The sequence below is a fragment of the Primulina eburnea genome, chromosome 2, assembly GCF_022965805.1.
Source record: "Primulina eburnea isolate SZY01 chromosome 2, ASM2296580v1, whole genome shotgun sequence".
In the NCBI taxonomy this organism is placed as follows: Eukaryota; Viridiplantae; Streptophyta; class Magnoliopsida; order Lamiales; family Gesneriaceae; genus Primulina; species Primulina eburnea.
Window position 1 is genome coordinate 14,896,218 of NC_133102.1, and position 26,665 is coordinate 14,922,882.

The 26,665-nt window shown below is 36.1% G+C and overlaps 1 protein-coding gene and 1 long non-coding RNA gene across 4 annotated transcripts; one reads left to right on the top strand and one right to left on the bottom strand.

The window, feature by feature from the left end:
• The first annotated feature begins 13,701 nt into the window (after positions 1-13,701).
• Positions 13,702-25,343, top strand: LOC140822986 (ABC transporter G family member 36-like). 2 transcript variants are annotated; one of them, XM_073184035.1, is made up of 23 exons: positions 13,702-13,931; positions 14,113-14,522; positions 16,207-16,416; positions 16,509-16,593; positions 17,124-17,283; positions 17,541-17,617; positions 17,707-17,760; positions 18,443-18,533; positions 19,843-20,144; positions 20,368-20,966; positions 21,229-21,389; positions 21,500-21,609; positions 21,691-21,844; positions 21,933-22,088; positions 22,171-22,346; positions 22,458-22,790; positions 22,888-23,178; positions 23,312-23,395; positions 23,490-23,623; positions 23,709-23,936; positions 24,028-24,199; positions 24,685-24,939; positions 25,018-25,343. In XM_073184035.1, the coding sequence occupies exons 2-23, from the start codon at positions 14,134-14,136 to the stop codon at positions 25,288-25,290; spliced, it is 4,494 nt and encodes a 1,497-aa protein (XP_073040136.1). In that variant the 5' UTR covers positions 13,702-13,931; positions 14,113-14,133; the 3' UTR covers positions 25,291-25,343. The 2 variants fall into 2 exon arrangements, with proteins under 2 accessions (XP_073040136.1, XP_073040135.1); XM_073184034.1 differs by having other exon boundaries at positions 24,685-25,343.
• Positions 20,091-25,980, bottom strand: LOC140822988 (uncharacterized). 2 transcript variants are annotated; one of them, XR_012116086.1, is made up of 8 exons: positions 25,863-25,980; positions 25,341-25,450; positions 25,116-25,269; positions 24,701-24,937; positions 24,022-24,116; positions 23,475-23,599; positions 20,769-20,959; positions 20,091-20,228 (listed from the first exon to the last, which is right to left on the bottom strand). It is a non-coding gene; the product is annotated as an uncharacterized lncRNA (long non-coding RNA). The 2 variants fall into 2 exon arrangements; XR_012116085.1 differs by lacking the exons at positions 23,475-23,599; positions 24,022-24,116 and having other exon boundaries at positions 25,341-25,447; positions 25,863-25,973.
• Between the last annotated feature and the right edge of the window lie 685 nt (positions 25,981-26,665).

The window sequence follows — 26,665 nt, forward strand, 5'->3', positions numbered from 1 at the left end:
GGATATATGAGTTGAAGGGACCGTACTGTACGCTAACCATAATTGAATGGTTCTTGCAGGCACTATCATGTGATACCTAGGGAATCACGTAAGCGATGCTGCTAGGCGTTTAACGTGATTGGTTGGGTACTATCAGACTTGAGTTCTGACGTTCTTACTATCAAGGAGTTGATAAGTAAGAATGGAGCAATTGGGGTATGCTCGAATAAGGACATGTTTAGTCCGAATCACATGGAGATGTGAACCCACGGCTAGTTGTATCAATGAACCATTGAGGGCCACACAAGTACTAGCTTTGTAAATCCCGATGAGAAGTAAAAATAGTTCAATGTGTTGAACGGCTTATAAAGGAGTTTATAAGCGTAAGGAAAATTAGAAGTATGACTTCTATAAAGGAGAAAATAGTTCAATGTGTTGAACGACTTATAAATGAGTTTATAAGTGTAAAGAAAAATAGAAGTATGACTTCTATGAGAGAAATGTAAATTTTGATTTATGGAAGTGTTCCTAAATTAAAATTTGGCCAAGAGAATAATGTAATTGAAAATTGTGATTTTCATAAACATTATTATGGACTAAATCAAATTAATTCAAGTGTTGAATTAATTAGACACTAGTGGACCTTGTAGAGTCCAAATAATTAAATTAATTCAAGTGTTGGATTAATTAAATAATATTGAGTCTTGTAGAGCTCAATTAAAATAATTATTTAAACTAGTGGGACTTGAGTAAATTCAAGTAATATTTAATTTGTCTCAAATATGTTTGAGATAATTAAATTTAGTCTATGGTTTTTTATTTGATAGAAAACTATATTATATGAATGCATGGGAGGTGAAGAGTTGGGGAATACTTTTGAATAAAATATTGGTTGGCATGCAACTTTTTGTATCAACTTTTTGCAACCCCAAGACTTGATTCTCCTCCCTCATTCTACACTCCATATGGCCGAAACCACTCCACCCCTTTCTCTCCAAGATTTTTCTCCATTTTGTTCTTCAAATTGTTGAAGAATAAAATACTTCTCTTTGATAAATCTTCTTGTTTTTCTAGTGCAAAACAAGAAGGGATTTACCTAGTTAGTGGTGGGCTTGATTTTGAAGGAAAGAACTCAAAGAAAAGGAGGAGCTTGTAGATTTCTTCATGCCATTCAAGAGCCAAGTTGTTTACAACTTGGTTGGTGCCATCATCAATCTCTTGAGATTGATAGGTAACGATTTTCTAACACTCTATGAATGTCATTATGTGTGTTTTATTGTATTTGTTGCACAAAAGATAGGGGTGGCCGAAATTTTTGATTATAAACTTGATTTTTAAACTTCCGTTGCGCTTCCGGCCACCGTAACCGGTCCGCTTTCAAAATGTGCGTAACACAAGGTTCTGAAAAGACTCTTTTCAGATTACAAACTCTTCTTGATGAAGTATAGATAGTGTAGTGATAGTGAAGAGTGTGATGATCAGTAGCACAAGATGATCTTCAAATGATCAGATAATTGCTATGAAGCGTGTGCTACTTTTCTTTTTGTTGAACTTTAAGAGTGATTTCGATTAAAAGCTTTGATCCTTGAAAATCTGTTTTTGTAACCTTGCTTTTGAGTAAGGTTTGTTACCCTTATATAAGAGCAACTGAGTTCAACGTTCATAAATCAGAATATTCTTCAGATAGTCTGATAGAGTCAGCTATATTGCCAAAAGAAGTTCCTGCAACAAGACTGTAGAACAATCAGTTCTGTTTTATACCAAAATGGGTAAGGTGCATTAAATGATTCAGTATAGCAATTAATGCCGCAATTAATACTAGTACTTGGAACCCTTAACGGTAATATTAAAGAAGTAACGTTAGCCAACGTCTTCTACTGGTTTTGTATAACTATCTCTTCTACTGATTTAGTTTTACTAGATCAGCAGCTACTGATAAATTAGACGTTTGATCTGGTCTGCTGGTCTACTGGTTTTAGTTATCATCGCCCTGGAGTAGGAAAGTCAGAAGGTGGCAACGAAGTAGCCGGTGCTGCTTCTTGAGTGGTTGAGACTGAAGGTATAATAGATTCAATGACTTCTTCAACCGAAGCCAATTCATGCACGGACAGCAGTGATGATGTCGGGATGTGTCGAGTCGGAGATGCAGGAGTACTGAGAGCAGAAGCCTTTGGGGAGGCTGTAGTCCTTTCCTCAACTGACTGTTGAAATACTGGAATAAGACCGACATGATAAACAGTAGGCTCTCCAAAGCCTTGTTCTTGAGCAAGAAGTTGCTCATTCATCTGCTTCAATTTTTCAGAGAATCATGATAACATTTTGATCCTGAACAGCGGTAGGAACAGCAGGATCAAAATTGGATTGAAGAATTTGCAGAACTGATTCTAACTTCTGACATTTCAGCTGAGCGAAGACAAAATCCCTTCTTCGCAAGGCCTCGATGATATTTTCTGTTTTGGCCAGCTGAAAAACCTTCCTTTCTGCATTCATCATTTTGGCAAAATTTCCTTTTGTCTTGAAGTAACTCAAGGAATGGAATAGTCTCACATGATGCCATTCATCAAAAAAATTCATGTCATCATTAGCAGAGGTCTCAATCTCTGCGAGATGAAGATCAACGCCAGTAGCCACAGTGGTTTTGTGACTAATAACAGGTGGTTCTTCCACCATTTTTCCCTTGCCTTTGTCAGAAGATGACACAGGCACGATTGGTCGGAAAGCAGAAGACCCGCTTGCTGGTTCCCGAAAAACAATTCCAGATGTTGGCTTAAAAGCTTGAGCAGAAGGAGGTGCTGAAACGGACGTAGTAGCAAGTGCAGTTGAAGAAGCAGTGGTCCTAGCAGAAGGGACCGCTTCTGGAAAGACCTGTCGAATAGGTACTTTCTCAATCTCAGACAGTGCTGCTGTCTTCTTAATCTTAAGAATTGTGGGAGATTTCTTCTTAGCTGGGGTTGGCACTGCTGTTTGAACACCAGCAGCAGACTCTTCTGGTGCTGTGTCATCTGAATCCAACGAAATGATCAATCGTTTCTTTGATATTTTCTACTGAGGTTTTGGAGTCTCAGAAGCAGTGTCCCCAATTTCCTTCTTCATCGCCACAAATTCTGCCACTGTTGGCTTAGGCCTTAAAGCCAACACATTCGCTGCATCAATCATGGTGATGGGAGTCGCATCTAGATCACTGGTGGATGCAAAGCCAGCATCCTTGAGCAAAACGCTAATTTGAACCGCGAAACCAGAACTTCGCCTGACAACCATGTCCTTCATGATTCTGAAAATAAAATGACTCCAATCCACCTTAATCCCCTTGGTGATGGCAGTCATAACTTGAACCTTTTCCTTAGTCAACTTGTCGAATGTTCCAGCCTTGATCAAAATAGCTTTGGCCACAATATCGGCGCGAATCTGATACTCGATTTTTAGCAATTTCTTGTGACAGGAAGGAGACAGTTCTTCTCCAGAGGCTGAGAAAGAACTAAGCGCAATAGACATATCCAGCTTAGAAATGTCAGAGAGTTCAGAAACACCTGCAAGTGGAAGGAGGAAGACTGCTCCTAGATGAGCGGCATCAATGGAGATAGAAGCATCTCCTTGAGTATAAACAATCCTGCCTTCATGCACTGTGGCTTTAGCATAAAATTCCAGTAAGGCATTTTTGTAGATGACTGCTGGTATTGCTCAAGATCCTGAAACATTTTCAAGAGATTCTCATCCTTGAGGTTGAGAACCGAAGCAAAGTTAACTTGATACGCGTTAAGAGTGTAAGCGTTAGCCATTCCTGTATGCAGATGAGATCAGACAAATTTGCAGTAGTTAGTGAAAGTAGAGAAAGCAGTAGCTGAATAGCGATAGATATGAAACAGTAAAGGTAAAAAGGTTAAATCTAAAAGAATATATACAGCCGTCAGATAAACATAAAGACACGTGTCAGTATGTTCTTGGTTGAGTGTTCGAAAATTTTGCAGAAACTGTCAGATATTCAAATAATTTGAAAATTTTGAAAATGAGCGGGCTGTCCAGTTGGTTACTGAAAATCAGAAGGGGATTTGTCATTTTATGATAACGTCTGCTGGAAGTTTCAGGGTGCTGAGAATATTTCAGCACTTCGACAAAAAAAAACAGCAGACTCGAAGTTTTATCGAAAAGACAAACATCCTATCTGTTTTCTGAAAAGACGTCAAATGGTCATAATTGCGATAAGTGACGCTTGGCCATCTTTCAATCTGAGCCGTTGAAACTGAACAGTCGCAACTTGCGATTCACAAGAGTCTTTGTTCCCTCTATAAATACCTGCATATCTTGAACGAAGCTAAACAGATGAATGTAAAATGAAAACTCAAGTAAAGAAAGAGTTAGGGTTAGATTCAGGAGTCGAAGCAAAGCTGTTCAGAGAGGAGTTTGAAGATGTCATTCTTCACGTAATGATCCTTGAAATACACTCCTGGATTTCCAGTATCCACCACCAGACGGATTTGATGCTTTCATTAGTATGGATATGTTGCATCCATTTCTTCCAGAAGCATGCTGATGCAATTAGAGAGTGCTGGTGGATTGATGATGATGAAATCCCCTCTGATGCCCTGTAAGGCATCTAAAAAATAGATTAATTCTAACAAGACCCAAGCTTGTTAGATTCTTTCTAGGCCTTTCTTTGCTTAGAAAGTCTTGTTCGTGTTGAAGTGCTTATTAAGCAAATTCCAGAGAACTACTGAAGTCAAAAGCTAAAGATAACGCTACTGGATAAATAGCATTTAAGATCTATCTACTGTTTTTACTTTTGCATGATGTAATGTACTGGAATGGTTTCTAATAAAATTTCATTTTCAGCACTTGACTATACTCTACTGCTTTTCTTCAAGTTCAGTACGATGAATAAGCGAATAATAAAAGTTAACCAAGATAATCAGAAAGTAATTAAGTTAAATCTATTAAACCAAGAGAGTTACGAAAGTAAGAAAACTTATTCTCTGGTAAGGGTTTCGTGAAGATATCTGCTGTTTGTTGATCAGTAGAGATATATTCCAGACGAATGTTTTTCTTCTGCACGTGATCTCTGATAAAATGATGTCTGATGTCTATGTGCTTCGTTCTGGAATGAAGTACTGGATTTTGAGTGATTGCAATTGCACTGGTATTGTCACAGAATATAGGTGATTCGGAGGCTTGAATCCCATAATCTCTCAACTGTTGTTGAATCCACATTATCTGAGAGCAGCAGCTTCCAGCAGCCAGATATTCTGCTTCTGCAGTAGATGTGGCTATGGAAGTCTGTTTCTTGCTAAACCAAGATATCAGCCTATCACCAAGAAATTGACAAAAACCACTTGTGCTTTTTCGATCTAGTTTGCAACCTGCATAATCAGCATCTGAATATCCAATAAGATTTAACGATGAGTCATTGGGATACCATAAACCAACATTTTGAGTTCCTTTTAAGTACTTCAAAATACGTTTAGCAGCAATATAATGAAATTGTTTGGGGTTAGATTGAAATCTAGCACAAATGCAAACAGCAAACATGATATCTGGTCTACTGGCAGTTAAATATAATAATGAACCAATAAGACCTCGATACTGAGTTACCTCTACTGGAATACCACTTTCATCTTTATCAAGCTTAATAGATGAGCTCATTGGAGTAGAAGCAGCAGAACATGCTTCCATTCCAAATTTTTTCAGAAGCTCCTTGGTATATTTGGCTTGATTTATAAAGATTCCAGTTTCTGATTGCTTGATTTGTAGTCCTAGGAAGAATGTTAATTATCCCATCATACTCATCTCAAATTTATCCTGTATCAATTTTCCAAACTTTGCACATAATTTGGGGTTATTTGACCCAAAAATGATATCATCAACATAGATCTGTACTAAAAGAGTATGCTTATTCTTGACTAAAGTAAACAAGGTTTTATCTACTGCTCCAATGGTAAAATCATGATCAATAAGAAACTGTGATAGAGTGTCATACCAAGCTCTAGGTGCTTGTTTTAGACCATATAGTGCTTTGTGTAATTTAAATACATGATGAGAAGAGAAATGATCGATAAAACCTGGAGGTTGTTCCACGTAAACTTCTTCTTGTAAAAGACCATTGAGAAATGCACTTTTCACATTCATTTGATATACTTTGAAATTTTTGAAAGCAGCAAAGGCTAAGAATATTCTGATTGCTTCGAGCCTTGCTACTGGTGCATAAGTCTCATCAAAGTCTATGCCTTCTTCTTGTCTGAAGCCTTGAGCCACCAATCTAGCTTTGTTTCTGACCACTGTGCCTTCTTCATTAAGTTTGTTTCTAAATACCCACCGAGTTCCAATGACAGCTTGGTGAGATGGTCTAGGTACTAGAAACCAAACATCATTACGCTTGAATTGATTCAGCTCTTCTTGCATGGCTTCAATCCAACTAGGATCCAGAAGAGCTTCTTCAATTTTCTTTGGTTCATCCTGAGATATAAAAGCAGCATGCATATATTCATTAAACATTTGCCTTCTGGTTCTTAAAGGCGCTGCTGGATTACCAATAACCAATGATGGAGGATGGGACTTTCTCCATATAAACGGATTTAACTGAGCATCTTCCTGATTTGATACATTAAGATTGTTTTCCACAAAATCAGTAGTAGGCTCTAGAACATCTTCTGCTGGTATTGGTAGATCCAAAGTCTGTACTTCTGGTTCCACTAATGGAATGTCTGGTTCTGGATTTTGAAGATCCTTGGTATTAGCTTCTACACCATCTTCGCTATCAATTTCCAGATGAATCCTGTCTAACCTGTTACTTAAATCAGATATGTTAGAGATTTCAGCACTGCTGTCTTCATCGAAGACAACATGAATCGATTCTTCAACATTAAGAGTTCTATTGTTGAAGATTCTAAAAGCTCTGCTTACAACAGAGTAACCAAGGAATATCCCAGCATCTGATTTAGAATCAAATGCAGTCAAATGATTTTTGCCATTATTTAGTACAAAACATTTGCAACCAAATACATGAAAGTAAGATACGTTAGGCTTCTTCCTTTTCCATATTTAATACGGAGTCTTGTTGTGTCTTTTGTTGACCATCGATCTGTTTTGCGTGTAACAAGCAGTATTGATAGCTTCAGCCCAGAAGCGCTGAGAGATGTCTGCATCTGCTAGCATTGTTCTAGCTGCTTCTTTTAGAGTTCTATTTCTCCTCTCAGCTACTCCGTTTTGTTGAGGAGTTCTGGCAGCTGAATATTCATGATGAATTCCCTGTTCATTCAAATATATCTCAAGATACTTGTTAGTGAATTCAGTGCCCCGATCACTTCTGATTTTAATGATGGTGGTAGATTTTTCATTTTGAATCCTTTTCAGAAGCTTGATCAAGAGACTACTGGTCTGATCTTTTCCTGCGAGAAAGATTACCCAAGTAAATCTAGAAAAATCATCAATAACAACAAGAGTATACTTCATTCCCCCTAAGCTCATGATGGGAATTGGGCCAAATAGATCCATATGCAGTAGTTCCAGACATCTTGAAGTTGATTTGCTATCTTTGGTCTTGAAGCTGGATCTTATCTATTTCCCAAGCTGACAAGCAGAACAAACATGATTTTTAACAAAATTAATGTCAGGTAATCCATCAACCATATTCTGCTTTTTGAGATAATTGATTGACTTGAAATTCAGATGATTCAATTTCTTGTGCCATAGCCAATGTTTATTGCTAAGAGAAGCAACTAGGCATGTAGGAGTATTGACATGATTTGAGTTCCAGGAGACTCTGTAAGTGTTGCCTTCTCTCTTTCCGGTTAACACAGTAGTTTCAGCAGAATCTCTAATTATGCATGAATGCTTCTGGAAAGCTACAGAATAACCATTATCAAAGAGTTGACTAATGCTGATAAGATTGTAACAGAGGTTGTCAACTAGTAACACGTCATTTATAGTGATGTTACCATGGATAATCTTACCCTTACCCATGGTTCTACCTTTTGAGTTGTCTCCAAAAGTTATTTTTGGTCCAGTGCAACTCACTATCTCAGAGAGTAGGTTTTTCTGTCCAGTCATGTGTCTGGAACATCCACTATCCAGATACCATGTAGAGTTACTGATTTCTGCTTCCTTCTTCTGTTCCTGCAAACACAAATTTTAGTAACTGGTACCCAAATCTATTTGGGTCCAAGCCTTATCAGTCCTTTGGGAACCCACATTTGTACAACTCTTGGGGACTTTGTAATTCGGATATCCAAAGATGTGTGTGCAACAGAAGATCTGTTATTTCTAACGGTATGCATATCAAAATAGTGTTCTTCCCTTCTGTTTCTGTTTTCCAGTCTGTATCTCTTCTGAACAGGCTTAGAGTTGTAGTACTGGTAGTTTTTAACCTTCATAGGATGTTGTCTTCCAGAGTTGAATTCTCTTCTGAATCTGTAACTCTGGTCAACTTTTTCCTTAGGTTTAACGTAACCCAGACCATAGTGCGTTCTTCTGTTCGTTACATTTACATTCCTTTCAACTGAAGCAGTAGGTACTACTGGTTCCTGTACCATGCTGGATTTCACAAAATGAATATATTTCCCTTTGCACATATCCAGTTTTGGCTTGGTATTCGTTTCAGAAGATCCTTCATCATTACAAAATCCGAGACCACTCCTGTCTCCAGACTGTTTTTGTGTAATTCTTGCATCTTTTCCAATGAAACAGAAGACTTATTCCAAGCATTTACCAATAGCGACAACTTCTAGTTCTCAGAAAGCACCTTCTAGGTAATCTGCTTTGGCTCTTTCATTCTCAGTTATCAATTTACTCATCTCAACTTGTAAATCATTACAGCTGTCTACTTGCACGCAAGTTAACTTACTGTTCTGATTCTTTAAGTCCTGATTTTTGATCTTAACTTCCTCGAATGATTGAGAAAGTCTAGAATACTCTTCTACCATGTCATGTAAAGCATTAATCAGATCAGTTCGTGTAAATTCGTCGGAGTCAAAATCAAATACCTCTCAAGATGTCGAGGTTGAGTCAGTGTCTGCCATGAGACATTTTACTTCTTCTGAATCACTGTCACTGGAATGGCTTTCTGAGTCAGATGACTCAGAGCTAGAGTCCGCCCACTTGGATTTGCTTTCTTCTGCAATCATCGCTTTTCGATCTCTTCTGGACTTTTTGTCATTCCTTTTGTGATCCTTTCTCTTTTGGTCATCCTTCTTTGGTTTAGGACAATCTGCAATGAAATGACCTATCTTTCCACAGTTAAAGCATCCCATATCACCAGATGGTGAGTCTTTCTTGAAGTTGCGATTGGGACCCTGATAAGTTCGATGGTTCTTCTTCATGAACCTGGAGAATTTCTTTACAAGCAGAGACATAGCATCACTACTGATTTGTTCAGCAGTCTTCTCCAGAGTATTGTCAGTGATCACAGTCGGTAATGCCTGAGGTACAACTGCAGCAGCAGTAGAAGAGGTAGAGGCAGTAGCAGTAAAAGCAGTAGCAGTAGCAGCAAGAGCCTTGGTTCGTAGGCTTGAAGGCTCTTCTCCACTTCTCACTTCCAATTCGAACTCGTAGGCTTTCAGATCTGCAAATAAATCGTGCAGCTCCAATTTGTTCAAGTCTTCGGATACTCTCATAGCCATTGTTTTAACATCCCATTCTCTAGGTAATGCTCTCATCACCTTGAGGGCTATTTCCCTGTTGCTATGCTCTTTACCCAGAGCAGCTAGCTCATTGACCAGGCTACTGAATCTTTCATCGAACTCGTTTAGAGTTTCACCAGCTTTCATTTTTAGATTTTCAAACTTCTGCATAGCTACAGACAGTTTGTTTTCTTTTGTTTGCTCATTCCCTTTGCATATCTGGATGAGCTTTTCCCAAATATCCTTTGCAGTAGAACACATCTTTATCTTGCTGAAAGTGTTCTTGTCTAGATTTTTATACAATATATCTTTCGCCACATTATCAAGATTGGCCTTTTTCTTATCTTCACTGGTCCATTCACTTCTTGATTTTTCGACCATCTGTGGTGCTCCGTCAATGACAGCAATAGCTGTATTAGGCTTTAAGATTCTCAGTGGACCATCTGTGATGACATACTACATGTCATCGTCTTGTGCTGCAAGATGTGCTTGCATTCTTATCTTCCAGTCATCAAAATCTTCCTTAGAGAACATAGGGATCTTGCTGAAATGTGCCATTTGTTGTAGTTTTTCACAAACAAGAATAACCTGCTCTGATACCAATTGTTGAGGATCGAAGTTGAGTTTAGAGGGGGGGTGAATAAACTCTACTCGTTTTTCGTTCTGATGAAGTACTAGAATCCTGTTAAGAATAGTAGTTGATCTTGTGCGTATACTTTCACCTGATTACAATGAAAATGTGCGGAAACAATCTGATGAAGTAGTAGAAAAACAGTAAAACAGTAGGCAGCAGTTGTTTATGGAAGTTCGAAGATAAACTCTTCTACGTCTCCCCTTCTTCTGTTTCCAGAAGGTATAACTAAAAGACTTTGGATATCACAGTACAACTCTTGTACACACCCACTTCAGAAGGACTTACACTTCAGCCTACTGAAACTCTTAGTTTCTCAACTCACAAATGTGCGTAACACAAGGTTCTGAAAATACTCTTTTCAGATTACAAACTCTTCTTGATGAAGTATAGATAGTGTAGTGATAGTGAAGAGTGTGATGATCAGTAGCACAAGATGATCTTCAAATGATCAGATAATTGCTATGAAGCGTGTGCTACTTTTCTTTTTGTTGAACTTTAAGAGTGATTTCGATGTAAAAGCTTTGATCCTTGAAAATCTATTTTTGTAACCTTGCTTTTGAGTAAGGTTTGTTACCCTTATATAAGAGCAACTGAGTTCAACGTTCATAAATCAGAATATTCTTCAGATAGTCTGATAGAGTCAGCTATATTGCCAAAAGAAGTTCCTGCAACAAGACTGTAGAACAATCAGTTCTGTTTTATACCAAAATGGGTAAGGTGCATTAAATGATTCAGTATAGCAATTAATGCCGCAATTAATACTAGTACTTGGAACCCTTAACGGTAACATTAAAGAAGTAACGTTAGCCAACGTCTTCTACTGGTTTTGTATAACTATCTCTTCTACTGATTTAGTTTTACTAGATCAGCAGCTACTGATAAATTAGACGTTTGATCTGGTCTGCTGGTCTACTGGTTTTAGTTATCATCGCCACAATACAATTCATTTATAACAATTTCCCCCTTTGTGGTGATGCCAAAACCTAATCAGTAGAAAGTTGTTAAATAAAACAGATAATCATATAAACTGAATGATAATTGTCAATAAGGATTTAAAAGTATCAATTGATTCCAATATCCCTGAAAATAATTTCTTCAGACGGAGGCTCTTGATCTCTTCTGTCAGAAGGTTCAGCCTCATCTTCTTCTTGATTTCCTCTATCTGCCCTATCTTCCCCCTTTTTGGCATCAGCGGCAACGACATGAGCAAAGAGGTCATTCAATCGGCCTGAGATATTGTGAATGCCATCGGTTAGCATTTCCAGATACGGGGTCTGAGAAGAAATGCGATTATCCAGTGTAGCGATAGATTGATTTTGAGAATCAATCTTGGCATCCAAAAGTTCCACAGAAGTAGATAGAGATCGAAAGTGATCATCATGCTCAGTGAGTCGAGTGAGAATACTATTTTGATCACTGATGAGGGTGGCGTAAGATCTCGATATAGCTTGTCTGAAAATGGAAGTTTCAGCATACATCTTGTCTGTGGTCTCCTTAGTGAGATAGAGGTGTTTACCCATTGTTTCTCGGAAGGATTTAGCACCAGTGAATTCCGCAAGGTTTTCACAAGACATACGCTTCACTAACTCAGAGATGTTGTTGAGATCGTTTTGCAGACATAGAATTTGATGTTCGAGATTTAATGCATCGAATTCCGGGGAGGGAGTGCGTGCAACCATGCGTTGTTACTGATAATGCCGCAATTAATACTAGTACTTGGAACCCTTAACGGTAACATTAAAGAAGTAACGTTAGGCAACGTCTTCTACTGGTTTTGTATAACTATCTCTTCTACTGATTTAGTTTTACTAGATCAGCAGCTACTGATAAATTAGACGTTTGATCTGGTCTGCTGGTCTACTGGTTTTAGTTATCATCGCCACAATACAATTCATGTCTAACAACGATGTCCCAATAATATATATAGTTGCATTATCTCGAAGCTAATTTGGTATTAAGCTCGTTACATTTGGTTCTGGATAACATTGTTGTTTGGGTTCCTGAGGACAATTTCATTTATTCCTTATGTATAATTTTTAACGTACGTCAAATTGCATTAATATGCTAAATTTTTTAGTTGACATATTATATTTACGTATAGTTTTTTGAAACTATAAATAAGAAAAGTATTCTATGAAAGATGTCGAGGAGTGATAATTGTCCTTGTTGAATAGAGAGAGCGAACCATGACGCTTGGACTGCTATGGAATTTAAAAGATTTAAGTTATACCATTATCATCAACTATAACTTTTGGTAAAGCAGCAAACACTCGTTCCTATAATTGGTATCAGAGCCAAGTTCATGTGTTCGATTCCCAATGATTGCAAGGAGTCCAATTATTGGAAGAAAGATTGTCGAGGTGCAATAATTGTCCATGCTAGGTAGAACAATCGAACTATGACGCTTGGGCTGCTATGCAGTTTAAAAGATTTGAGTTATATCATTACCATCTGTTATAACTTTTGGTGAAGTGACAAGCGTTCGGTTTTACAAAAGACCTATTTTTCGAGGATGAATTTAATTAAAAAAAGATTATTTTTTATGTCACAAATAAAAAAGTGGAACTCCAATCTTTCATGTACAAAGTTACCCTTGAAAAATAGAGCTTATAAGAAATATACGATGCTTAGTGTAAAAAAAAAATTCTTATGTCAAAAATATATTGTGTAATATATGATGATTTGAGTCTTTTATATCAAATATATTTATTTTCATTACAAGTATGGATCGAGTCAACCTTTTATATAGATATAAATCAGTGAAACCGTTGCAGCAAAAGACCTACTCTAATTTAAATGGGATAGAGATTTTTAAAATTAAGTGATCATGCAGTATAGTTGCTACTGTTAATAAGAAATCAAATTACAAGTATTAAATAAATCTTTAATTATGTATTTTATAATAAATAAAACTTGACTAAAATCAATATAGGTAGCATCTGATTTAAATATTTCAATATATATTTGTCACTCGATATTTATTATTTGAACAATAGATCGTCTATTTTTATCTTTATTAAAATTCTTTGGCTTCAACAAAATTTTATCAAAAAAAACCCAATAGATCTATCATATTTTATATAAAAATTATTATTTCAATGATTACTAGTATTATTTATCAATATATTGTTATAGAGGCATGCCGTTTTTTCTTTTTTCTCACGACACATGCCTTTTTTTTTTGTGCATTCAAGAAAAATAGCCCTATTTGGGAAAATATTTAAACTGTAAAATTAAGGATTGCCAGGGTACCGGAGTACCTACTCCATACTCCTAGCAGGAAAAGAAACAATACGAAAAGGCAAAAAAAAAAAAAAAATGGAAGAAAAATTTAAAGACGTTGCAAAAAAAAAAGTTGGTAGACAAAATAAATTTCATTCATTCAGTTTTCTGTAGGTCCCAAACAATCCATCCAATTCAACACCAAACCAAACCCCTCTGATTACTGTATAAAAAGACCAACATTTTCATGCACACAACCAATCCAATTCTCTCTACTTAACCATAACTCCAACTCTCTAGCTCTTTTGAACAAAAGAGTGACTCCTTCAACCATTTCAAAACCAAATTAAGTCCTTACTTCTATATCTATATTTTCCATCTAGATACATATCCCTAGCTAGTTCTTCAATCTCGAGTGGTTAATTTATTGATCTAGCTAGCTGATTGTTTCAAGTTCATTAATTCCCTAGGCCAAGTGATTGGAAACAAGAGTATGCATTTGATATGTTTGTTTTTACTCACTTACCCTGATCGTTATGATTGTGCGTATGGTTTTAAATTTTATTTATAACTTGCCCAAATTTTTGCTCTTTGAATCTACAAAATATGAACTACGTACTTCATTTGCTACCATCTATTAGAAAACTTCTTAACTAATAATCTAAGCCACAGGTGAGAAAGAGCAAAGCAAACATGGACGTGGACTCAATGAGGGGGTCGAGAAGGCAAAAGAGTGTGAGTAGGAGCATCGGGAGGAGCCTGAGCAGGGCTGCCAACTGGACCTTGGAGGAGGTTTTTGCCTCCGGCTCAACTCCGAGGCAAGCCAGTAGAGCCGAGGAAGACGAAGAAGCCTTAAGATGGGCTGCTTTGGAGAAGCTACCGACCTACGACAGGCTGAGGCGAACTGTCCTAAAATCTCTAGTGGAAACTCCCAATCATGGGAACGTTAAGGTTGTGCACAGGGAAGTCGATGTGAGGAAACTTGGTCTCAATGAGAGGGTAGAATTCATCGACAGATTGTTCAAGTTTGCGGAGGAAGATAATGAGAAGTTCTTGGTGAAACTCAGGAATCGTATCGATAAGTAAGTTTTATCTTTTGCTGAATTATTAACGATCATTACAAATGTTGGTAATCACTTGCTTTCTTACTCCTCAAGTTCTAAACTAACGTGTGTGTTACATTTCTAATTTTTTTTTTCTTTTACTATTTAATTATGACACTGAAATTTTTATGAAACGAATTTTCATTTTTTTAAAAGATTATTTTATGTTTAGAAGGGCTTATTCGGTACTCCCAGTACTGGAGCAATTGAAAAAATATATATTTTTGTTTTGGCTTAAAAAGCTAAAATTTATAGTTTACTGTTTTTGGATTCTCAATGTTTAAGTTTTTAATTTTAAAAATTACAGCCAAAAAAAGTATCATATCCTAGTAATAATTTGACAAAAATTTGTGTGAGACGGTCTCACGGGTCGTATTTGTGAGACAGTCTCTTATTTGGGTCACTCATGGAAAAATTTTACTTTTTATGCTGAGTATAACTTTTTATTGTGAATATGGGTAGGGTTGACCCGTCTCACAGATTATGATCCGTGAGACGGTCTCACATTAAACTCACTCTAATAATTTAGGAAGCAATTCAGCATACTTTTGAATAATTGAATTTATATTAATTTCTATGATTTATGTCTCGAGACTGTCTCATGTCTATATCCGTAAGACGAGTTAATCAGTTCATATTTATATAAATAACATTTTTGACATAAAAATAATATTTTTTAAACACTAAATTGTGTATAAAATTCTCTCATAATTTTTTTTTTGTAATTTATAATATCTAAAAAATTAGAGTTTTTTTTTCAAAAAAAATTATTTATTTCGTAGGACAGTTGTGTTTAGAACTTGGTGGGCCATTGTGAATCGTGTCAAAATTCAATCATAGTTGAGTTGGTTTAGCTTTAGGTACAAGTACGCTGAATACAAGAAATATTCTAATTTACGTCATCGAATCAACTTTATCTGTGTTATATTATTATTAACCATAAAAATCCGTATATTAATGATATTTAATAATCTATAAAATATATCAAATTTTGTATTTCAAAATACTTCTTGCTCAATTTTTTTATTTTTTGGAAAACAACTCAAACAAAAAATGAACTTTATCAAAATTTCTAAAAGTTGATAATCGATTTAGTGATGACCAAATCAAAAAATAAAAATAAAAAATTCAAGTCCCTCGTAGCATGCATATCATGTAATTTAAGTCAGAATAATTTGGAGCTAAACAAGAAAAGGAAAGTTGCATACAAATTTAGTGACGTAAGCCAAAAACACAGTTAGTTTATACACACACACACACACACACAACGGGGTTAGCCGTCAGAGAATTTCTTGTCTAATCTAACTACTATTCATAAAAATGAGATTTGAACTCAAGGCTTGTAGGATTTTGGGTTTTACCTTTGCCACTAAACCAAGAAGTTATTATCCTTTTTCGGTACCTAGTTATTCGATGAAGTGTGTGTTGAGCGTGAAACGCGGACAAACGGATTAATGTTATTTTAAATTAATTTATTAAAATTAAAGGGTATTGATATGAGCTCGAGCTAAATTGATACTTGACAAAATCAAATTTGTGGACATGAACGAAATTAATGTTAGGTCCCTAAATCCCGGGATTTTTTTTTGTTTGTTACAGTTTATTCTTTTAATTCTTGTGTTTGGTAATTTTACTATGTTATTTAAGTTGTAATTCATGGCAGAGTTGGGATCACACTACCTACTGTAGAAGTTAGGTTCGAACACTTGACGGTTGAGGCCAACTGTTTCGTGGGAGACCGGGCTCTTCCAAGCTTGCCGAATGTCGTGCGTAACATGGCCGAGACAGGGCTGAGTTGCTTTGGCATTAGGTCGGCCAAGAAGACAAAACTTACCATACTAAAAGATGCATCAGGCATCATTAAACCGTCGAGGTATATATGTAGTTATGTACTGAAAATGGGTAATCTGTAGATTGATTAATATTAATACTATACAAAGTAACAAGTATTTTTTGTGTGCACAGAATGACCCTTTTATTGGGACCTCCATCTTCTGGGAAAACAACTCTTTTGTTGGCTCTGGCCGGAAAATTAGATCCTACTTTAAAGGTTTGAGACTTATAATTTACGAGAAATTGAGTTACATATAAAATCTTAATTGTGCACGCCCCTATTTTATTAACCCTCCTATTTTCCGCCACTTTATTGTGTATATTTCTACCTGAACAACACCCTTAAAAATGCTAATTTTGCATGGTTTGAGCTTATGATCAAACGAATAAAAACAACCAGACCATTTAAAACTTTTTGGTGGAAAAACTCAAATCATTTATATCTTGATATGAAATTAGATTTCTGTGCATGTATTGCATTCTCTCAAAAGACAATTTCTGTCATTCCTAAATCACTTGCACATCGATGCCCATTATTTATAATTCATCTAGCACTCTCTCGGGCTCATAACCTAACAAGTGATTCAATATTGAATTAATTTTAGTGACCACATATTCCACTCCGATTCACATATTCGTTCACCTTAATATTCAAATTTTTGTTTTACTAATACTTCGAATTTGGTATCTCATTGCGGCATGAGCTTACCTTCGAAATTATTCTTGTTTATTAAAAATGTTGAACAGACAAGGGGTGAGATCACATACAACGGACACATGCTCGATGAATTTGTGCCGCAGAAAACATCAGCCTACATTAGCCAGAACGATGTTCATGTCGGAGAAATGACTGTCAAAGAAACCCTGGATTTCTCTGCCAGATGCCAAGGGGTCGGATCACGATATGGTACTAACACAATCGCTTTGACCCTTTACTAAAATAACATCAGCAATCTCACAATAGTTTCCAGTTACTTCGTCGTAGCACACACCTCTTCACACATCTCAGGATTTTTTTGTTTTACACAACTTTCACAATTGGTACAGAACGTGTTTTCATAGCAAACATATATAATTTCAAGCTACGAACGAATTTCGCACGAGATATATATCAGTATAACAATGCAACGGGGTTTATATTTAATGATAATAAAAATTGAACAGACCTTTTGAGTGAGCTTGCCAGAAGAGAAAAGGAAGCTGGCATATTTCCTGAGGCAGAAGTTGATCTTTTCATGAAGGTAATCTAATATTCTAATTAGATTAAACAGTGTGGTTAAGCAATATATCAAATATCATTAAGTTCTGCGTTTTCTTTCTTTTTCATCAGGCAACTGCAATGCAAGGAGTCGAAAGCAGCCTCGTCACAGATTACACACTAAAGGTAAGAAAAACAAATATTAGGAAAACACATTATTTCCAAGATTTTTCTTCAACAATTAAGCACATTGCGGACAGTTAACCCTGCCATACTAAGAATTTGTTGTCAATTATTAGCATAAAAACTAATATCAAATTCGGACAATCGGATGGAGTTAGGACTCCAATGTGAGGAAGAGCAGAACTTTTATGTACTTAAAAAAAAAACTCCTACTATTGTGTAATTTTTGAAAACATATTTGTTTTATCTCTTAAGCCACGTCCTACTTAAGTCGAAATTCAGTAAATCCCATTTTGTTTTGCTCTGCTATGTTCATCCAATTTAACCAACGAATAAAGAAGTCTATATATTTGATAAGGATTAGTATAAGATAAGGTTTAGGAAGACCAAACGATCAGTTTCAACGAATATATTTTTGGGCCTTTCGTTTTCAAGTCGCAGCTTAATCATGTGTTGGGGTAAGAAGTCTCACCTCACCTACTCAGCTACTCTATGTTACGACTTTTGTTGGACTTTGTTAAGAGGCATAAATTGACCCTTTTAGGTGAAGTGGGCCATTGATTAAGTACAAGGGTTTTGGTCGGTAAACAAACCTTAAATTAAAAAAAAAATACAAGAAATATGTGAAATTTTATGTATGAATTTCTGCTAATATTACCTCGGCAAATTTTGAATATATATGCAGATATTGGGGCTAGATGTGTGCCGGGACACCATTGTGGGAGATGAATTGATAAGAGGAATTTCGGGTGGACAAAAGAAGCGTGTTACCACAGGTGATTTGCGTGTTTAATGCACATTTTTAAACCATTAAATCTAATTTAATATGGAGTATCCTAAGTTCAAATACAAATTGCATACGTATATACTAAAAGTTTACACTTCGAAAAATTAAATAAAGTTTATTTAAAATATACAACTGATTTCAAATAGATAGTACAGTTGGTCAAAAAAACAAAAGATCAGTATGACCTAAATTGTAATGTTATTCTTCTTAATTCATTAAGGAGTAAAGATATGGATAACGTAGCTGCTAACTAGATCCTATAGTGGAAATTGTTAAACACCATCTACCAAAAGCATGACAATGAGAAAATAATCCAATTTAATATAATAAAGTCAATATAAGAAAGTAGACCTAACACAATAGGTCCACTCACTAAAAGAACAAATCATATCATATTGCTCAAACATGGAGTTCGCATTTCCAATAATTAAACCTCACGAAACAACTCTTCTAAATCAATTTCACCTGATGTGTCGTATGAGCTACAAATTATGTCGTCACCAACCTTTCTGATGCAATATGAGGTGTTTGTGAAGGGGAGAGGGTGGGAGACGGGAGCTTGATTAGAGTTCAAATAAAGCTTCAGCTTGACAGAGTTCAACTCGAGTTCCGTCTCATGCTTCCCGTGTATTTATGTTATTATTTAATATTTATTATTATTAGATTGAAGACTACAATTCTAAGCCAAAAATTGTAAATGCACTAGAACCTTATATAGTTAATTTTACTGGGTTGAAAGAAAAATTTAATATTTTCTAACTTCTGGAAACATTGATCCTGTTCAGCTAAATTCAGATGCAAAAGAAGTTTTGAGCGTAAGTTGAGATGTAACAGTCATATTACAAACCAGTCGGGACTCGGGCTGCTCATCTATAGTATTAGAACCAACTAAAACTCAAATGGGGTCACAAGCAACCTAGACAAAACACAATTTAAAGGGATTTTTATTGGGGGGTAAACTTGCCTAAGCCACCAATAATCAAGGTTCCTTTCCAGGACTTACTAAATCATGAAGAGACATTCATGCTCAATAAACTTTTGTACCTGAGCACAAGACACTAATGAATTATGTATTTTTTAGATTATAAGACATGACAGAGGGGGCATATGACAATTTAGCAAGTCCAACTGTCGCCAAAACTAGACATCATAGCAGAAATGAGTCTCTTTAAGCTTTCTTTGATGTTCGATGTGACAAATTTAAAAAATGGCAACTTGTATAAACTAAAAATACCTGGTGTAACGGAACTGAACCTTTGAGTAAAGAAGTCACTGATTTTGCTTTGATTCTGATGCAGGAGAGATGATTGTTGGGCCAACAAAGACGTTGTTCATGGATGAGATATCGACCGGTCTAGACAGCTCCACAACTTATCAAATTGTCAAATGTTTGCAACAAATTGTACATCTCACAGAGGCGACAATCTTTATGTCCCTTCTTCAGCCAGCACCTGAAACATTTGACCTTTTTGATGATATCATTCTGTTATCAGAAGGCCAGATAGTTTATCAGGGACCCAGAGAACATGTAGTTGAGTTCTTTGACAGTTGTGGTTTCAGATGTCCAGAGAGGAAAGGAACTGTCGATTTCTTGCAAGAGGTAAAGCACGACCGTAGAGATGGGTATAGGATTTTTATAAGCAGGCGACTTTGCTGCTCGCCTCCTTGTGGGTCCTACATTCACCTGCATTACCTTAAATTTGGAAACTTTAAAAGTTTAATGAGCCAAATGCATGAAACTTAAAATTATTCTGTTAGATGATACGCATGATTCTGATATATAATGTCAAGACTTACAAATGTATATTCCAAACTGGTAACAGGTGACATCGAAAAAAGATCAAGAGCAATATTGGGCAGATAGAAGCCAACCATATCACCACATTTCAGTAGGTGAATTTGCAAAAAGATTCAAGCGGTTTCATGCAGGCTTACGTCTTGAAAACGAACTATCTGTCCCTTATGACAGAAATCGAAGTCACAAAGCAGCTCTTGTGTTTAAAAAGTACTCAGTCCCCAAAAGAGAGCTTCTCAAAGCCAACTTTGATAAAGAATGGCTTTTGATCAAGAGAAATTCTTTTGTTTATGTTTTCAAGACAATCCAAATATTCATTGTGGCCATTATCACATCAACTCTGTTTCTACGAACTCAGCTACAAACAAGGAATGAACAAGACGGTGCTATCTACATTGGTGCACTATTATTTAGCTTGATATGCAACACCTTTAATGGTTTCTCAGAACTCGCTCTGACGATCCAAAGACTTCCAGTCTTTTACAAACACAGGGACCTTCTTTTTCACCCTCCTTGGACTTTCACTTTGCCAACGTTTTTGCTAAGGATTCCAATATCCGTGTTTGAGGCTATTGTGTGGATGGTCACAACATACTACACTATTGGATTTGCTCCTGAACCTAACAGGTAATTTATGTTTCACTTGTTTAAGGTCACAATGAAGTAGATGTAAATCAGTAATCGTGAAATCAAGTAAATTAGTAACCAGGCATCAAATATGCACCCCGAAAAAAAAACTCGATAGATTTAAATGACGAGGACCAAAACCAGAAGGTGTTCGTACTTGGAACATTGCAAGAAATTATCTGTGGAGTGCGTATCAATTATAAAAATACACATTTTGAAAAATAAGGCCATCTGATTCAGAAGATATTTGTTCCATTATCAGGTTCTTCAAGCAATTTCTATTGATATTTGTTATCCAACAAATGGCGGCGGGGTTGTTCAGGCTGATAGCAGGAATATGCAGAACAATGATTATGGCAAACACCGGGGGTGCTCTAACTCTTCTACTCGTGTTCTTGTTGGGTGGTTTCATCCTTCCTGAAAGTTAGTGACCAGCCCTAATCTGAAGAAATATAATGGTTACATGCAACATAAATAAAAGTAAAACCGATTCCTTGGACTTATCTTACACTGCTATTTGTTTCCAACTGCAGACAAAATTCCAGACTGGTGGGGGTGGGGTTATTGGGTGTCACCCCTAACCTATGGTTACAATGCCATTGCAGTGAATGAGATGTTTTCTCCACGATGGATGAACAAAGTGGTATTGTAAAACTATATATTGCTTGCAAACTTTTTTTCAGTTGCTCAAACATAACATAATGATATTCCACGCCACATGCAGGCCTCAGACAATACCACAAGACTGGGCGTGGCCATATTGAGAAATTTTAATATTTTCCAAGAAAAGAACTGGTATTGGATAGGTGTTGCTGCCCTAGCGGGGTTCACAATACTTTTTAATGTTCTTTTTACATTTTCTCTCATGTATCTTAACCGTAAGTTCTAACGCTCTATTTAATATGTGAGATAAATAAATAAATTGTCAGTGACAATTATTCACCAATTTTGTAATCGAAAAAATAGCTCTAGGGAAGCCACAAGCTATCATACCCAAAGAGCAGGCGACGGAGATGGAAATGGGCCATGAAAAAACAGAAGATGAACCAAGACTTAAAACAACAAAGTCAAAGAAAGATTCTTTTCCCCAGTCTTTATCTGCAACTGATGGAAACAACACGAGTACTGTTTGCGAACCATACATCATCATAAAATCATTTGATTAGACATATATAATACAGATTTTTTCTCTTTGTTTCATCAGTGGAAATGGCGATCCGACGCATGAGTGGTCGTTCCACCACATATGGACTAACAAGAAACGAAGATTCAAGCCTTGAGACAGTAAGAGGTGTTGCCCCAAAGCGAGGAATGGTTCTACCCTTCACACCTCTTGCTATGTCCTTTGACAGTGTAAACTACTTTGTTGACATGCCGCCAGTAAGTACTTGTCACATTATTCTCATCAGATGATTAACAATCTCTATATCTCCTAAAAACCAGCTGACATATTAACTGATTTCTTTCTAACAAACATGTTCCTTACCTCAGGAAATGAAGGCCCAAGGAGTCACAGAGGATAAACTCCAATTGCTTCGTGAAGTAACTGGTGCATTTAGGCCAGGAGTTTTGACTGCATTGATGGGTGTTAGTGGAGCAGGAAAAACTACACTAATGGATGTTTTAGCGGGACGAAAAACAGGTGGATATATTGAAGGTGATATCAGAATATCTGGATTCCCAAAGAATCAAGAGACCTTTGCTAGAATTTCTGGATATTGTGAACAAACCGATATCCATTCACCTCAAGTAACTATCCGCGAATCTTTGATTTACTCTGCTTTTCTCCGGCTTCCTAAAGAAGTTAGCAGTCAACAAAAGACAGTAAGTGTTTCTGAAATCCTTAACATAGTGTATATATTTTTGGGGAAAAAACAATTAAGTATGTAACAAATTCAATCATGTATTTAATTATTTTCAGGCTTTTGTGGATGAAGTGATGGACCTAGTTGAGCTAGACAACCTCAAGAACGCCATCGTTGGGATCCCAGGTGTTACAGGACTGTCAACAGAACAGAGAAAACGATTGACAATAGCTGTTGAACTTGTGGCGAATCCCTCCATTATATTCATGGATGAACCAACATCGGGTTTAGATGCACGAGCAGCAGCTATTGTGATGAGGACAGTGAGAAACACAGTGGATACAGGGAGAACTGTGGTTTGCACAATTCATCAACCTAGTATTGATATCTTTGAAGCTTTTGATGAGGTAAATACAAGTGTTCCGTTTATTCCTTACCCCTACGTTGTTTGTCCCCCAATTCTCCACTACCAATCCTTTTCTCTATGTATCAATCTAAATTTTTATCCATTTTGATATCTTCTGTGTTAATATGCATTAGTTACTTCTTATGAAACGAGGAGGCCAAGTAATCTATGCTGGACCATTGGGCCGACATTCACAAAAAGTCGTTGAATACTTCGAGGTACATCATACATCACATCTTGAAAGCATTATCCATCACAAAAGAATATTTTTATAACAAAAAAATCTGCCCCGCGCACCCCATAATATTGTAGGGAATTTCTGGAATCCCGAAAATCAAAGAGAAGTATAACCCAGCAACTTGGATGCTTGAAGTAAGCTCAGTCGCTACAGAAGCCCGACTTGGATTGGATTTCGCAGAACACTACAAATCAACAGCCTTATATCAGTATGTGAAGAAAACTTCAGCTCTATATATTTAATGACCCATAAGTTTTTTAACTAATCCTACACACTTTTATATCTCTTCCTAGGAGAAACAATACTCTAGTAAAAGATTTGAACACAACAGATCCTGGGGCAAAAGATCTGTACTTCCAAACCCAGTATTCACAGCCTGCATGGGGTCAATTTAAGTCCTGCCTCTGGAAGCAATGGTGGACTTACTGGAGAAGTCCAGATTATAATCTTGTCAGATATTTCTTCACTTTGGCTTGTGCTCTCATGGTTGGGACAATCTTTTGGAGGGTCGGCACAAAAAAGTTTGTCTCTAATAAATGGTTATCCACAGTTATTAATAATAAAGATTAAAGGCAATTTTCTGATTCTGCCTTTCTTATCTTATACCTTCAGGAACAGCGACACTGATCTTTTGACAATCATTGGAGCCATGTATGCTTCAGTATTATTTGTTGGAATAAATAATTGCTCGACGGTACAGCCTGTAGTAGCCATAGAAAGAACCGTTTTTTATAGGGAAAGGGCTGCAGGAATGTACTCAGCATTACCATACGCCATGTCACAGGCAAAGATTCTATTAAACATAATCTTACACTTTGCTTGATTTTGTTTTAGCATCGTTGAGGGGATAATTTCGGGAAAATGATTTTGTTGAAATATTTCGGGTAAATAAGTTGTATATGGTTATAATTTGAGGGAATGTATCATGTTTTGGGATAGAAGATAAGGTAGTAACATGAAAATTTGTGGGAAGTGATAAAGTTGAATTTAAATTAATTATTATGTTTTGAGAAGTGAATAAGAAGGGTAGGCATGTTTTCTCAAGAGAGAAAAGAATGATGCGTTAGATTTTATTTTGGGGATGGTTTTAGTCATCGTGGAATATTAAAAACTATGAACCTTTCCATTTTCAATACACATTATTAATATTACTAAAATCGTTCCAATTTCAATCTAATGATCGAAATAAAAGTTGCAAAGATGGATTTCTAATTCCCAAGACATAGTGACACGTATAAAACTAAGAGTTCTTTGTTCCCTTACATGCAGGTCATAGTTGAAGTACCTTATGTACTTGTTCAGACGACATACTACACTCTTATAGTGTATGGCATGCTCAACTTTGAGTGGACAGCAGCGAAATTCTTCTGGTTCTACTTTGTCACCTTCTTTTCCTTTCTCTACTTCACATATTATGGAATGATGACTGTTTCCATCACACCAAACCACCAAGTAGCAGCTATTTTTGCAGCAGCATTCTACGCACTGTTCAATCTATTCTCTGGCTTCTTCATCCCAAGACCTGTAAGTTATTGCAATAAACTTAAATCATTTAAACCAAACAAAGATATTGTCACGAAATCTTTTTCCTATATTATTCAGAAAATTCCAAAGTGGTGGATATGGTACTACTGGATTTGCCCTGTTGCATGGACAGTATATGGACTAATCATAGGCCAATATGGAGATGTGCAGAATACCATTACAGTTGCGGGGTCGTCGGCACAACCGATGATTAAAAATTATATTCAAGACCATTTTGGATATGACCCTGACTTCATGGCGCCAGTAGCAGTGGTTTTGGTTTGTTTTACAGTTTTCTTTGCATTCATGTATGCTTACTGCATCAAGACACTGAACTTCCAAATGAGGTAAGAGTATATATGATACACTTGAATAGCTTGTAAATATATTTTTGGAGTTACCTTGAGCGTGAAAAAACAAGGGCGGCATTAGTTTATGCTGAGACGATATAATAGGAACATTTGATATCTTCTCCCTGGCCCAAAATTGGCAAGGTTGTCTTCATACTCTACTACGGGAAAACTACCATTATATTACCAAATTTTGTCAAATATGTACTACCACATATTGTAATAATCAACACCAAATCCCAAGTCTACGTGAACAAAGAATGCTAAAATATCAACAGTTTACATGAGACACCTTCTAACGACCTATCTAACTAGAATCACCCCGACGCTAAATTTCAAAAGGCAAATATATCAGAATCATTCACTCAAACTTGAAGATTCAAAAAAAAAAAAAAAATACACCACTTCATAGCTAATGCAATGAATCGGAGCATTAAAATCGCAATCTTACATTACTACAATCACCACTGAGCTCGCATAATCAATCCATAAAAATGAACGAATCCGAAGTATTAATAAAAAAGATTAGTACGAGAATCTTAAGAAAATAGCTTCCAAGAATTTGATACTTACATTGAATATTCATCTCAATTCGAGGTCATCGATTTTTAAAAAGAAAAAATTGGTGAAGCTCGTTTACGTTTGGATTGGAAAATTAACCAAAACTCGTCGCAGTGTCCGGTTGGGTATATTTAGAGAAATAGACTTGGTCAATTTTATTTTTTTAAAAAAATAACTTTAGTGAACAAAACACTACATGAGGCTCTTTTTTTTAAAAAAATTTTACCAGGCTTAAAAAACAAAACAACCCGTTTGGTTGTCTACCGCCAAAAGGGGAAAATCTTTAGGGCAAATTTAGTCATATAACACTCAACAAAAATAAATTTAAAAAACTAACACTCACTTTTGAAATGTCTATTTTACCCTTATTTTAAATATTTTCAAATATTTTTTTTTCTTTGAACCTAAACTAACGTTTTCTTCTTCTTCCTTTGGGTTGCTCATTTGTTCTTCTTTCTTTTGAGTGATATGATAAAAACAAAGTGAGTAAATTCGTGTTTTATATCATATTTACTATATTATGGTACGTTTTCATTGATAACTAATTAGATGAGCGTGTGTTCGAACAGCCGGGTTATTCTATTCCACCTCTTAGAAAGAAAAGAACTTGGCCTCAGATGAAATTACGAAATTAAACATAGTATGAAATAAATCAAAAATGACTGAGGCGACCGAATGGCGACTGCGAGCGACCGAATGGCGATTGAGTTATATAGTAAAAAATAGTGAGCAAGTTCATGTTTTATATGCTACTTAATATATAATGATATATTTTTATGGATGAGAGATTATAAGACGAAAAATAGTGTGAAATA

Coding starts and splice junctions, on each gene's coding strand:
- LOC140822986 (XM_073184034.1), top strand. CDS start 14,134: ATGGACGTGGACTCAATGAGGGGGTCGAGAAGGCAAAAGAGTGTGAGT. Junction 17,284..17,540: donor AGGGGTCGGATCACGATATG/GTACTAACACAA, acceptor AAAATTGAACAG/ACCTTTTGAGTGAGCTTGCC. Junction 22,089..22,170: donor AACTGATGGAAACAACACGA/GTACTGTTTGCG, acceptor TTGTTTCATCAG/TGGAAATGGCGATCCGACGC.